Source organism: Aptenodytes forsteri, unplaced genomic scaffold, assembly GCF_000699145.1.
Source record: "Aptenodytes forsteri isolate BGI_AS27 unplaced genomic scaffold, ASM69914v1 Scaffold241, whole genome shotgun sequence".
Lineage (NCBI taxonomy): Eukaryota > Metazoa > Chordata > Aves > Sphenisciformes > Spheniscidae > Aptenodytes > Aptenodytes forsteri.
This window is the reverse complement of record NW_008795252.1, coordinates 6,523,450-6,536,885: the sequence shown is the minus strand read 5'-3', so window position 1 is coordinate 6,536,885 and position 13,436 is coordinate 6,523,450. Positions and strand designations below refer to the sequence as shown.

At 39.0% G+C, this 13,436-nt stretch overlaps 1 protein-coding gene across 1 annotated transcript in view; it reads right to left on the bottom strand.

The window, feature by feature from the left end:
* Positions 1 to 5,514: 5,514 nt before the first annotated feature.
* Positions 5,515 to 13,436, bottom strand: part of BCAT1 (branched chain amino acid transaminase 1) — a 68,905-nt gene continuing 60,983 nt past the window's right edge. Inside the window, exons 13-15 of the mRNA XM_009279008.2 lie at positions 12,398 to 12,538; positions 11,153 to 11,227; positions 5,515 to 5,578 (exon numbers count right to left, since the gene is read on the bottom strand). Of these exons, the coding sequence (XP_009277283.2) occupies positions 5,537 to 5,578; positions 11,153 to 11,227; positions 12,398 to 12,538 (258 nt within the window). The 3' untranslated portion in view covers positions 5,515 to 5,536. The remainder of the gene's footprint in view (positions 5,579 to 11,152; positions 11,228 to 12,397; positions 12,539 to 13,436) is intronic.

The window sequence follows — 13,436 nt, the reverse complement described above, 5'->3', positions numbered from 1 at the left end:
ATCTGAGCTACTAATTCCAAAATTTTGTTCCAAATCTGAGGCTTGACTATTCTAATTCAGTATTGTTCCACACCTGCTAAGCCCTAATGTACTTGACTGTTCTAGCTCAAGGTAATGGCTAAGTTAGTTTTGTTTATGGAGTTGGGGATATATTTGCCAACTGTGCTATAAATGGCACTCAGATTTTGCATAGTCAGGGAAAATATCCTGGAATTCCCACTAATAACCATCATGCTTAAAGCAAGGCATGGACAGAACTGCTATAACAGTATTTTTCACCAATGGGATACCAGTACTCTCCTTTGCTATTATGACTAAAAATACAAATACTTATTAAGAAGTTACTTAGCTTAAATGATTTAGGACCTATGAATTATTTTTCCAGATCTTGAGGATAGTGACAAAATACAGTAAACCACAGCTCTTTGACACTTCCCAATTGCTAAATATTGCAGTTCTGAAAATTTTTAGTCAAGATTGATAAAGAGGTCTGTCTCAGTGCTACATGACAAAGTGTGCCTCTAGAATAGTTCTAATCTAATGACTACATTGAGAGGTACAACGCTTCCTTCAAGCATCACTTTTAGATAAGATAGCACTGTTTGAGAGGTGGACGTGAATTCTCTTTTCAAGATCTTTCTGTATGCTACTTTATATTCTGAACCTTTTACTCTTTTATGGGTTCATACAGCAAACCTTAAATATATATCTCATTCAAATACAATTTTTCTCCTGCATAATCTAAAGTAATCCTTGAAATACTGGACTTTACATGGCATCTTTCTTAAGAGTTAAAAGTAGGATAAGTGGTAGTACCACTACTCTGCACTTACAAAGAGGTTAGATAACTTGTCCAGGGTCACAAAGTCAGTGGCAGTCTGTTCAGGCATTACGTGTGCAGGTGGTAAAGTGCAATTCTGATCCCTGAACACCTGCAAGATGAACAAAACACTTTTTTTTTTTTTTTTTTTTTTTAACTGTCACTCCTGCTAAAAGCAAAAAGAATGCAAAATTTGCTTACATGGTCACTTTTAGATATGAGACTAAATGGCATCATGATAGGAGGCTGGGGAAAAGGGACTGCAAGTCTGTGTGGAAGGGCGAGAAAGACAGCAAGGAACGGCCCACCTCAGGGTACACTCAGCCATCATTTACACCTGCCCACCTCTCAGTATGCGAGCCTGCCACTACAACATTAAAACTTACCATCAGTAGGGTGAATCCCATGCAGAGAGAGAGCCAGCGTGCCATAGTCTGGCAGGCTGCGCTGCCATCTCTGTATTCCATTTCATAGCAAGGCACTATCAACAGACAGTTCACACTAAGCGATCTGTTGAGATTATGCAGATTGTTTTGGAGAGGCCATTGAATTCAAGAGGGTTCCTCCTCTAATTAGGCAGCTATGAGATCAGTCCCAGCTGTTTTTCTATCTACCTCCTTGGAAGACCGTGTATTAGACAGACATTTCAAATAACTTGCACTCCAAATGACTCTTTCAAATATTACATTTTTCCAAACTACCATTCTTGATGCCTGAAGAAAAATAAGTATAAAATAAGTATACAGGAGAGGATCAATGATATCTCTCTGAATTAGGTAAACCCTAAACAAGAGTTTATCTAGAAAGAGGAGGAGTGGAGGACAACTGCTTTTTGGCTTGAGATAGTTGAACAGGTGTAAACAATGGCTGGGCAGAGAGATCTCTCACTATGTTGCTTTTGTCTTATCAGACTTCCCTTCTATATCCCAGAAAAATCAGTTTTGCTTTGCACTGCTACAGACTGAACAGATTATCTACCCTAAGCAGGAACCTTTATTAGCATTCGCATTCTCACCAGAGTCTGTCACTGTAAATTCTCAGCGAATTTGCCCTCATCGCAGTTAAGAATCTAGTTAAGTAATGCCAGTTGCTGAAGCCATAACTCTTGGCATCAGAACAGCTTGTATGAAATGCCAGTTTCATGAAAAGTTCTCTCATTTGAAGGCCTTCTTTCCTATGCACGAATCATGCTCACCGAACTGAAAATTAAGGACTTGCTCAATACTGAAAATAATAATCAAAAGAATGAAGGGGAGAAGAAAGAACATACAAAAATTAGTTCATTATTATCCTTTTAAAGTACCAGTGTTTGTAAAACGTAAGCATGTGAAAGGCTGAATCTCATTTGATCAACCCAATTAAACATTAAATAATTGCAGCCAATTATGCAAATATCACACAACAATATTAATTTGTTGATCTTTTTTGAACAGTCTCAAATTCTCCTAATGTTAGACTATCTTATGTCTTAAATGATCAATTAGCAGAATCATAACTAAGTGATGAAGAATGGATAATTGCCTAGTTATGATGTACCATACTCTTTCTATGTAAATCTGTTGCAATTAAACAAATAGGGCACATGGAGAAAAGATGTGCAGATGTTCTTTTACAATCTCTTACTAGCTCAGGGAATACCACAGTTCCCTCCTAAATTTTACAGGCGAAAATAGGGAGAATGCAATACCAAATACTCACTATTATTTACACATATTATTTCTTTCCTTTGGTTAACAGGATAAAAAAGCAGTGGCAGAATGCAGGGTAGGACAGTATGCAACATCAGAAGAATTTCCTGTATTATACTGACCCATCAGCTCCCTTATTTAGGTTTTAAAGTTTAAAATCTAGAACCTATTCACTTGGATCCCATTTGGAAACAAGCACAACTTTGAGTTAACATAGCCAGAGTAAAGCAATTAACCAAGATGTTAAAGACAACAGTTAACATACACACGCTACATTTTCATTCTTCTCTGCTAGAAAAGTCTACGCGTTTCTGTGGGTCATTCCCGTTTCAACTCTCATCATTTTGAAGTCTCCATCAGCTCAAAATGTGCAGTAAAAGGAAAGGCGTCTCTCCGGTCAGCGCAGGAAACAGTGCCAACCACAATAAATGAAACCGCCTGGCTTCCTCACTTTAAATTACTTGCATCCAATTTAAGAAGAGTTTCACAAAACTTCTAGGTTTACATTGCAGTAAAATAATTCTTCTAACTGGTCCTTATTAATTCTGACTAGTGAATAGATTACTGCTGGTATACTGATGCCTTCATGGGGATTTTTGATATACGATACCTGTCAACTCTGTCAACATCCTGAGATGTTAAGGTATCATACAACCACTTTGGCATGCACCTGAAGTTAGATATCTCCACTTTTCCTTTTGCTGCTAAATCTAAGATGAACATAAGGGGACAGATTAGATAATTCAGTAACAGGAAGCCACATGTGGTTGCTCATTACATAGTCTTTAGAGCTCCGTGCCACACTCCTAGTTAAAGGCACTCTTTAGTTATGATACTTGTCTCATTGGATAAAACTCTCTACCCCACATTGCATCTTGACATATTCCCCATGTTAATTTTTCCACCCATCTAATTAAATAAAGACTACCAGCAGCTTATAATACATAGTAAGATACTGAACTAAGACCAGCACACGATACAGATTCAAATGGTCAGAAAAGCAGACACACAATACTATTGCTACTGTAAGTGAAACAACATTTTGTGCTTGCAGTTGTATTCTAAAGAGAAAACTATCCAACAAATTTTAACAATGGTTACATTGTCAGAGAGAACCTTCAACTGTTCTTCATTAAAAGATCAGACTGGACTGCAGTGAAAGATAATAAAAGTCATGATCTGAGGGAGGAAAAGAAAGTGATGGCTAAGTAGGGGTTGCCTTTAAAATCTGACCAAAAATGAACTGGAAAGCCACAAGGCTACTTTTTAGCAGTTGTGTAAGGCATGGATGGTCTATCAGAAATTATATTTTGCCTTTTTAAACTATGTTAACAAATGCCAGTAACTACAAAGGACTTATAAAGCATGGGACAGATACTGTTGGGTCTTAAAAAAAATAAAGTGCTAAACATTTCCCTTAATACTGGTGCATCTCTACTGCAAACTATGGCAATAAATGTTTCACTTTTACTTCTTATAGGACTCCATTAATGTCAATAAAGTTCCACCAGTTTTACACTGAAGCAGCACTTTGGAACATTGATACAGAACATGGCGATCCTTTTTGGCAAGAGATATCTTAAAGCTGTTTGACAAAGCTGTGTGCAAAAAGAGAAAGCTAACAAATATTACAGTATGATTGTTAGTGAACATTTGCAGAAGTTATTTCCCGAACTATGGGCTACATGCTCTATATTGCTTCCAAATAGTATCAAGACTGCATGTGAGAGCATAGCGGTATATGAAGAAGTATGTGTTTAATCAGAATGAAACCAGGGTTTGAATGAAATCGCTTTCCTTGTGCTAGATATTTTCTGTTGACAACAAAGCTTGTTCCTTAATAGGAAAGCCCTATTAAAGTACACGTGTGTCAATGGAGGCTGCATACATGTCACAGCGAGTGGTGAAAGGGACAAGAAAAACATTTTGCTGTCTGATCTAAATTATGTGACTGGATGATGAAAGAAATTCCTCAATCCAAAGGTTTGGTTGCTGTGAAGAGTGGTTCAACTTTCACAGCCACAGTTGTCTAATCTTACTTTCTAGACATTCGCCTGGAAGGCAACACTGTGTCCGCAGCGCCCAGCTCTGTGCTAGGCCAGACAAAGGGTAATTCTTGTCTCAGCAGGGCCTGACCCAGCCCGGTAAATCATGTATGGAAGGATGTATTCAACTATTAGAGAGGTATGCGCTGCCCAAGCAGCCACTGCATATTGCCATGGAGGGGAAGGCAATAGGCCAACAGGGAGCATATTGCAGGCTGGATCGACTCAGAGAATTTTGGCCTAAAGGACAGAGCTGTTATTTGACAGAGAATGCATGAGGAGATCTAGAGGGCTATGCAAACTCAAGAATCTCCCACACAAGCAGAGTATGAAAGGAAAGAGCGCGCTGCCCAAGCAGCCACTGCATATTGCCATGGAGGGGAAGGCAATAGGCCAACAGGGAGCATATTGCAGGCTAGATCGACTCAGAGAATTTTGGCCTAAAGGACAGAGCTGTTATTTGACAGAGAATGCATGAGGAGATCTAGAGGGCTATGCAAACTCAAGAATCTCCCACACAAGCAGAATATGAAAGGAAAAAGTGTATGGCTAAACTTAATTGTTTCCCAAACACAGAGCAAAAGGCAGAATAATGTCAATAGAACCCTGTGGCCGGCTAACAGGCAATGTCTTTGTGTTATATGACAACGTGCTCTGCTGGTGATGGTAGTTAAAACAAACCAATCTGAAGAGCAGTTGAAGAGCATCTTACAAGTTTTCAGACTGTACATAAGACACAAGGAGGCACTAAGAAAACCATTAGGAAAGTTCTATTGCTAACATTTAGCACCTCTACCAAGAAGACAGGCTTCTACCAGCAGGATTACAGTAGAAATCAAAATGATTGTGTTCACATTCGCCGGATTGTGGAAACAATCATCCTGGGGAGCAAATTGATACAGAAACTATGCTACACACAGGCAGCTACAGAAGTTGTCATTATTCATGTCTGTTCTGTCTGGAGGTTCTGAACTCTTCCACCTTCACGACACCAGCACTGCCCAATCGCTGTCTTCTCTTCCATACTGAAAGGAAGCAAAAATGGAGTTTAAGAATAAAAGTTAAAAGTAACAGTGTAAAATTATGATAAATTCTTAGGTCTATCCTCAGAAAGATTCATATCCACCACCCTGATAGTAGTTTACATTATTTCTTCTGCCTTTACTTCTGTCTTTGATTTAAGCAAAGCCTACAGGCAGCATGAAGCTTTATCCATCTTCCAATAAGTAGACTAGGAAGGGGTGCTACTGATACTCACTAGAGGTGATGCATAATAGTCCTGCTTCACTAGAGCTTCACATCAATTTAATACAGTTATTCCCTGAGGTCAGTTCACTAATTCATTCATAAGTATGCCCCTGCTTGAGCTCCAATAAACAAACACATTTGTTTTTATTTCTTTTTATTTTCAAGGTGGCTTTTTATTACAGCATTCTGATTGAATGTGAGATAAAACCCATCACAAATACCACAGAGTACAATTAGAGAGAATTGTAACCCAAATAAACCAAATCATCTTTCCATACGCAAACCAACAGGATCACCAGGCGGAAACGAAGGCAACCTACCACATGGAGCTGTACCCCTTCCAGGGGGAGGATACAGTCCCAAGGCAGCACTTTCGGTTGTTAAAATGGCTCCATGTTCTAAAGCTCTTTGTCACCAGTCCTGTAAACAATGCTCCAGAGAGCCCCAAAAACACACATAGGGCTCAAGTATGCAAGTAAAGCAGAGGTGGACAGACTAGCAGCAGATGTAAGTTGGGAGCCCTTTCCCTCATAGTACCATGTTCAGGGAGCCTGAAAACGCTTTTTACCAAGGAATAAAGACTGGGTTTAGAGGCTTTATGTAGGCTGAAGAGATCACTTGATGATAATTTCTCCAGAGAGGATAAAATGAAGTTCCTCCAATCCAGGCTCTGCATCAGCAGGAAAGGAGGTAAAGGGACATTAAAGCAGGGAAAAGACAACAGGTCCAAATCAGGATGAGCCAGAAAAACAAACTTCTAGATCCACAAAGGAATGATGTTCAGTGTGCTTGTGTTTTACTCTTTACTCCAGCAGGTAAAGCCTCTAAATGACCTCCACATGTATCACATCTACTCTTTCTTTTCATTACTAATTCTGCTGCTCCTGTTCTGCAGTCTGTGATGTGGTTGACTAATACTGGTGTGGTGCTACACAGGACCTTGGACGAATTACTTTTTCAAAGGATTTCCAGCTTACATTCCCAGATGTCAGTGTGGTTGCGTTGGGAACTCTAACCAAGGAAAAGCAGATGTATCATTAGTTTAGTCACAAAGCACTGGATTACTCTCATGTGAGGCAATTTTTTGAGGATGGGGGCAAAAGGAGAAAAAAAGAGATGTCTTTGACCTTCAGATCACTGCTTCTCAGAGAAAAGGGGGCACTCCCACCTCCTCCAAATCAGAAAGCAGGAAAAGACCAGGGCATTATTTGTAAGTTTTGCTGGCTTTAGTTAGTAGTATCATCTAATGCTCTGATGCTGACTTCAGAAATTGCAAGGGCTGGTCCGAGTTGCCATTTGACTAGTTTGAACCTGCTTCCAGAATTAAAAGGAGAATGAAGATGTTATACCACAATCAAGATGTTTTCATTCTGGAAATAAAAGCAGATTTAGCTTCCTTTTCTGATTCTGTCGAAGACTTTGTGACCTCAGGCTAGTCAATCCCATCCCTCTTTCCCCCCTCACTGGTCCTGCTTTGTAAAAATTAACACATATATTCTCCTTCCCTGGTTGTTTTCTGCTGGCCTACCCATTTAGATTGTGCAACTTTGAGGAAGATAGGGTTTTTGACTAAATGTCTGTTCGCGGCTGTCTTGACTGCAGTGCTTAAATGTATTTTATATCATGTAGTATAAACAATATATCTTACCTTCTATCCATCCCTTCCAAGTTGCATCCTGATCTACTCTTTAAAGGGTACAGGAGAAGCTTGTTTATTCTCAAAGCATGGAATGCAAAACCACAAAAACATCTGAGTGGTATTTCAGTGAGTGTATTCCCAGAGAAAAGAATCTCATCTCTCAATCTTCTAACTCAAGCAGTTATAGAAGACAGCATGCTATGACTAATTCATTCATAAGCACATCGTTACTGTATAGAATGTAAATGATTTAATCTAAAATCTTTATCAGCCTTTAGTAATCATGATTTCCACTCAGTGATAGGAAGGGAAATGTAACTTGCAATGCTACTACTGTATCTCTCAATTGGCATGAGAAATGGAATCAGTTCTGCCCATGAGTTTCTAATTTGTCACTCTAGCTCTAGTTCCACTGAACAGCTGTTCAAATCCAAAGAAATCCTGTTGAACACAGAAGACTTGCAAAAGAACAATGAACAGCATGAAAACAGACTTGGAAACACAATAATGAAGATAATCTGAAAATGTTAAAAAAGCATGTATTGTACACCAGGGAATCAGTATAATGATATTGGATATGGAGCCCTGCACCTCTTGGTCACAGGTTCAAATGCAGGACAATGTTGGTACTTTGAGAATTTTTACTTTTTCACAAATGTCTGTTGTCCAACATGAAATGGATACATTGCCCTAGTTCAGGCAACAGCACAGAGACCAAAGCTGTGTTTGGCTGTAATTTCCATTGCATTTTATTCTTCAGAATTTGGACTTTTTTGGAATAACAGCCTTAGACTGTCCAAATGATATGACAATAGTCCAATGATACTGCAAAGAGATCTCCCCCCCCCCCGACCCGGTAGGCTATATAGATCTTTGTGAAAGAACCTGAAAACTCCCCTGACATTTTAAGAATATTATATATTCCATTTTGTGTGTTGCAGCATTGTTTTCTGTATGACAACCTGGGGTCCATTTGAATATGAGCTCATCTCTCCACAGATAGAAAAGTGCAGAAACACAATCAGCAACCACTGATTTGATTCTTAAAGGGGAAGCAGCCATCATTCTCTTTAAAATCATGTTTCTAACAATAAACTGTTCTAATTCTCCTGGCTTTTTTAAAGAAGGAAGAAAACCCAGGAGTGAACACATACATAATCGTCCAGCACTTTCCAGGAGTGATGGATTTACTCTTGGCACGTAACTAATGAACACATGGCACGTACATAGTTGAAAGGTGAAAAGGTCCATATGCATAGTTGTAAAGTGAAAAGGTCCAAGAAAGATAATGGTTAGAAGCAATCCACACTTTTTCAGCCTCCTCCTGAGCCTTGGCTGTAAGTGGAAAAGCAGGGCGATCGAGGAGGGCATGGGAGGAAGGCTCAGGGAACAGGCTGGATAAATTTGTCTTAATAATCCACTCACTATCTGTTGGCCAAGGGAGAAAGACACATATTCCAGTGTTGTCTTCTGAAACAGAATTCTGGATTTCACAAGCCATTCTTCTAGAGAAGGCACTTGCTTGTCTCATGACACAAACTGCTAAGGCAGTACCTGTTCCCACACATAACACTCAACAAGGTGCTAGAACTGGCCTCAACTCTTTCTGATGCTGAGCTGTTCCGTGACTGCAATTAGAAGTGATCAGTGGAGACTCAAACTGATCACAAATTGTTGAAGGCCCTAACATATACTGCAAAAGCATTGCCTAGAGATCAGAAGGTAACACAGGAGTTACACAAGTGCTTTTAGACGTTAAAGATAGATACTTGACATACTAACAAGATGGCTTTAATACAGAGCAGAGAGCTATGGAAACAGTGATCAGTATGTATCACAATGAAAAATGTATAATAAATCTGGACATATGACAACAAAAAAAATAAAGTGATGGACATCAACTGTTAATTTAGATAGGTGTATCAGGCACTTGGGATGAGAAAGATGAAATAAAACCGTGGTACGTAGTGGGATTCTGTGTATTCTCATATAGTAAGATGATAAAAATGTTACATGTAACTGAGCTGGGAACATGGAATACTAAGCCTCTCCTTCCCCTCAACAAATAGTAAAATCTAGAACCAAAGGTGCCTATGCTTCTTCCTAGCTATCAGTCCTACTGTTTGAAGAGAAAGACCCAGATCCCAAGCCATTCTAGTTGGCACAGCTGAAACAACAGAAACATGATGGGGGAGTGTCTCTTTTTGCCCCCATGAAAGTTGGCTTAGCCACCAACACAAAGGTACCAGAATATCAGGAATTCTTTCCTCCCTGAGTTGCAGCAAGAAATGTCCGATACTATTCTAAAGAACAAGAGATGCTGATCCCATGTCATTCTCCTAGTGAAGAACAGTAAAGTGGTCTTGCTGCATCATTTGAGCTACAAGCCTTGGGGGGGGGGGGGGGGGAAGGGGAAGAAAAAAAAAAAGTAGTTATGCTGGAGACCAGCAGCTGTAAAAGGTAAAAGTATGTAGAGAAACAAGAGTACAGAAGAACCACTGAAATGATATGAGATGGCCTGACTTCCCCTTGTCTAAGACTGTTTCACCCTACTTGAATTAAGCAATGAAAAAACCTCCACAATGAATAGCAATGGATTTAAACTTGGACTGCAATATAGCACAAAACACTGAATAATAACATTACATAAATGAACCTGTTTATCATGGGATTTTAGGTGGGTCAACATATGACAGCAGACTGCAATTCATGAGTAGTTTTTGTTTGGGGTCTCATCAGAACCCTGTGTCAGATTATTTCTACACACTAGTAAAGGGCCTATAAAATAGAAAGAAAAATCAATTTTAGGACTCTTAAAAAGTTCTGATTATTTTATGGGATTCATAGAGTTGCTATGTGGTGCAATACATCTCTCAATCTTTCAAGAAGATTCTTAGTTCAGGGCTTACTGGCAGGAAGATAAAAATTTTAGCAGCAAATCTAAGAACATCTTGAGCCAAAAGCTAAGAATGTAGAACAGTAACCATCAGACTTGATTTGAAGAAATCATGACAATACTGCCAAGCAGCTGCTATCAGATCTTAAATAAAGGGGCTTGTAACTTGCCAAGACCTACTCCTATCCCCAAATCCCCCACACCATAAACTATGCTAAAGAAGAAAAAGAAAACAGGCAACTAAAATAAGAAGGGCTATCACGTGCTGCTCATTGACTTTACCTGAAATGGTATTGACTCCTACACCCAGACATGGAGGTCAAGCACAGATTCCAAATAGACTTTGATATTTAGCAAATCACAGAGGAAGGAACTGTTTTAAGAACAAGAAGTGACCGTATGATTGGAAAGATGCTGAGAAACAGAAATGGTGATCACTTGGCTGCACCCAGTGAGTGCTTACTACTTCACCTATCTCTTTATTGATTAGCCTATATTCATTTGTGATCGTGGTCAAGATGCTTCATAATGCTATTTTTTCCCTTAAAAAGGAACCTGTAACAACAGTACTGGATTTCACTGATAACAGTAATATCTTACAACTCTCATCCAGCTTCCAAGATGAACAGGGGAAAAAAATATATCACTCCATATCCATATCATACTTTCTCAAGGGTGAAAAAAAAAAAAATCAAAAGAGCCTATATTATTATATAATGGTGCCTATAGCACCACTATTAAAAAGATTATTTTCTGACGTTTTCAAATGTTCACCTTTTATTATTTTATCTGGTTAAAGAAGAGGAAGCACCTTACCTGGATATCACTCAGCTTGTTCAGGAAACGGGTTGTTAACTGAGGTCCATTCTCCATAGTTGGAATGTGCAAATGCTGACATTGAGTAAAGAAGGAGGGGAAGGGGGAGAGAGAGAGAATAACATAGAATAATAGCTTTATATATATATATATATGAGAGTACCTTAGGGTCACCAAGAATTTTAATAAATATTTATCAAGCTTTCTAGCCCTCCTTACAAGTAGGCAAGGATTGTTGTAATGTTTTTTATAGTAGGGCATGCTGAGCCAGTGAAAAGTTAGCTTAGTTGAACTGTTATGCTGTTTTTAAACAAAGGCTAATCTAAGCCTTCCAAAAGATCTGTCCAAAACAGAGGGTATATTGTACAGGCAAGAGTAGTAACACTATATACAGTATTTAATTTCAAAGTATATCATGTAGAAACACAACAGGTACATTTATAGTACTTATCAGCACTCAGCACCTTGATGTCTCTCATATTATCTTAGCATCTGATAATATCAATACATTTATTCCATCTAATTAATTCAAGAAGTATCAGCTAACAGACATTTACTGTACTTGTCATATTTAATGGAACAAAGCACATCCATATACGCAGCTGCAGTAACACAGCCTTCTGAACTAACTTTGTGCGGGCTAAATAGCATCAAGTCAGCTTAACAGCCTGAATGCCTGTGGAATTCCACCCGTGCAGGAGAAATTTCTCATATGGTGTATAGCAGGTGGAAGCAGCCATGCACCCTCCTGAAACAGCTCTTCCATCAGAGCTGGGTTCCCTGCAATGAGGGGTGAAGAAGAGATGAACTTGAGAAGGAAAGAATGCAGTGGCTCAGAAATTTGGTTCCCTGCGAAAGTCTTTCCTCTCCTCACCTTTCCCAAGTCCCTTAACTTTGGAAAAAATGTCCAATAAAAGAAATGTGGGAGAATGTATTTTTCTATATTTTCAAACAGGCTGGGAGCTGGGAACTATTTTTTTTCTCCTTTTCCCAGGAATTGAGATTTTATGATTTTAACTATTAAAAAAACCCAGAAGACAAGAGGAAAGTTCTCTTCTGACAACATAGAAGTAACTCACTTGGGAAACAACATACTAACACTGTTCACCTTTCCAGGAGCCTCTGACAGCACTCCTTTTCTATCTCACTTGTTTTTTGCTGCAGCTGCAATTAGTTATGATAAAATTCTGAAGAAGGAAGGAAAGGGGAAAAATAAAATTTAAAAAAAAAGAGACATTTTCTTACCTTGCCCTTATATAAAATTTTAGAGATAGGACATACGATACAAGCTGTTCCAGCACCAAACATCTCCTTTACTCTGTTCTCTTCCAAGGCAGCTGTCAGGTCACTCATGGTGATATATCGCTCAGACACTTTAAATTCTCCCTGCACAAGAAGAATCGAACATAAAAATTGTAAAACGTTTAAAAATTGTTTGTATTGTATTTTTGTTTTCCATGTTGAAACATCTTTAATAGAACTATTAGCCTAGTGGCAATCAGTCAAGTTTTGGCTGTGATCTGGTGATCTTTTCAAACCTCCCAGTATCACACAAGATAGACTCTAATAAAAAGAATGACCTTCAAGGAAGCCAGTGGTTTGCCAGATACAATGCTGATGATTACGTGCCCTTCCCTCTGATTTGGTACAGAATATCAATATTGCATTAGGGAATAACACAGCAGAATTTGTCATGGGTTATGTGACACAGGATCTGACTACTCATGGTCTCTAGCATGCTAGAGTTTGTACAAAAGATACTCAGTTATGTCAAGAGAGCTTTGCATTCCACTCTCAGCCAACTCCTAAGCAAAACACATTCTGTTAAGTCCACCTGCAATGCCAACTAGATGTGATATATTTCTTTAACCCCTGGTGAAATTTCACACCGTAGCCTGCACACAGCTGTTGCATACAAAAATTAACTGTACTGCAGGTATGAGTAAAGCAATTCACACTGGACAGTCTTAACACAGGAAGTGTTTTACCTTCTACAGAAGAGGTTGAAGAATGCCTAGAAACTGACTGAATGCATAGCAACTGATTGAGAGGACATGTCTAAAGAACAAAAATAAACATCAAACTTTGAAATTTTCATTTCATGGATTTATGTGGACTTTATTGTCATAGAATCATAGACTCATTAAGGTTGGAAAAGACCTCTAAGATCATCGAGTCCAACCGTCAACCCAACACCACCATGCCCACTAAACCATGTCCTTAAGCGCCTCATCTACACGTCTTTTAAATACCTCCAGGGATGGGGACTCCCCCACTTCCCTGG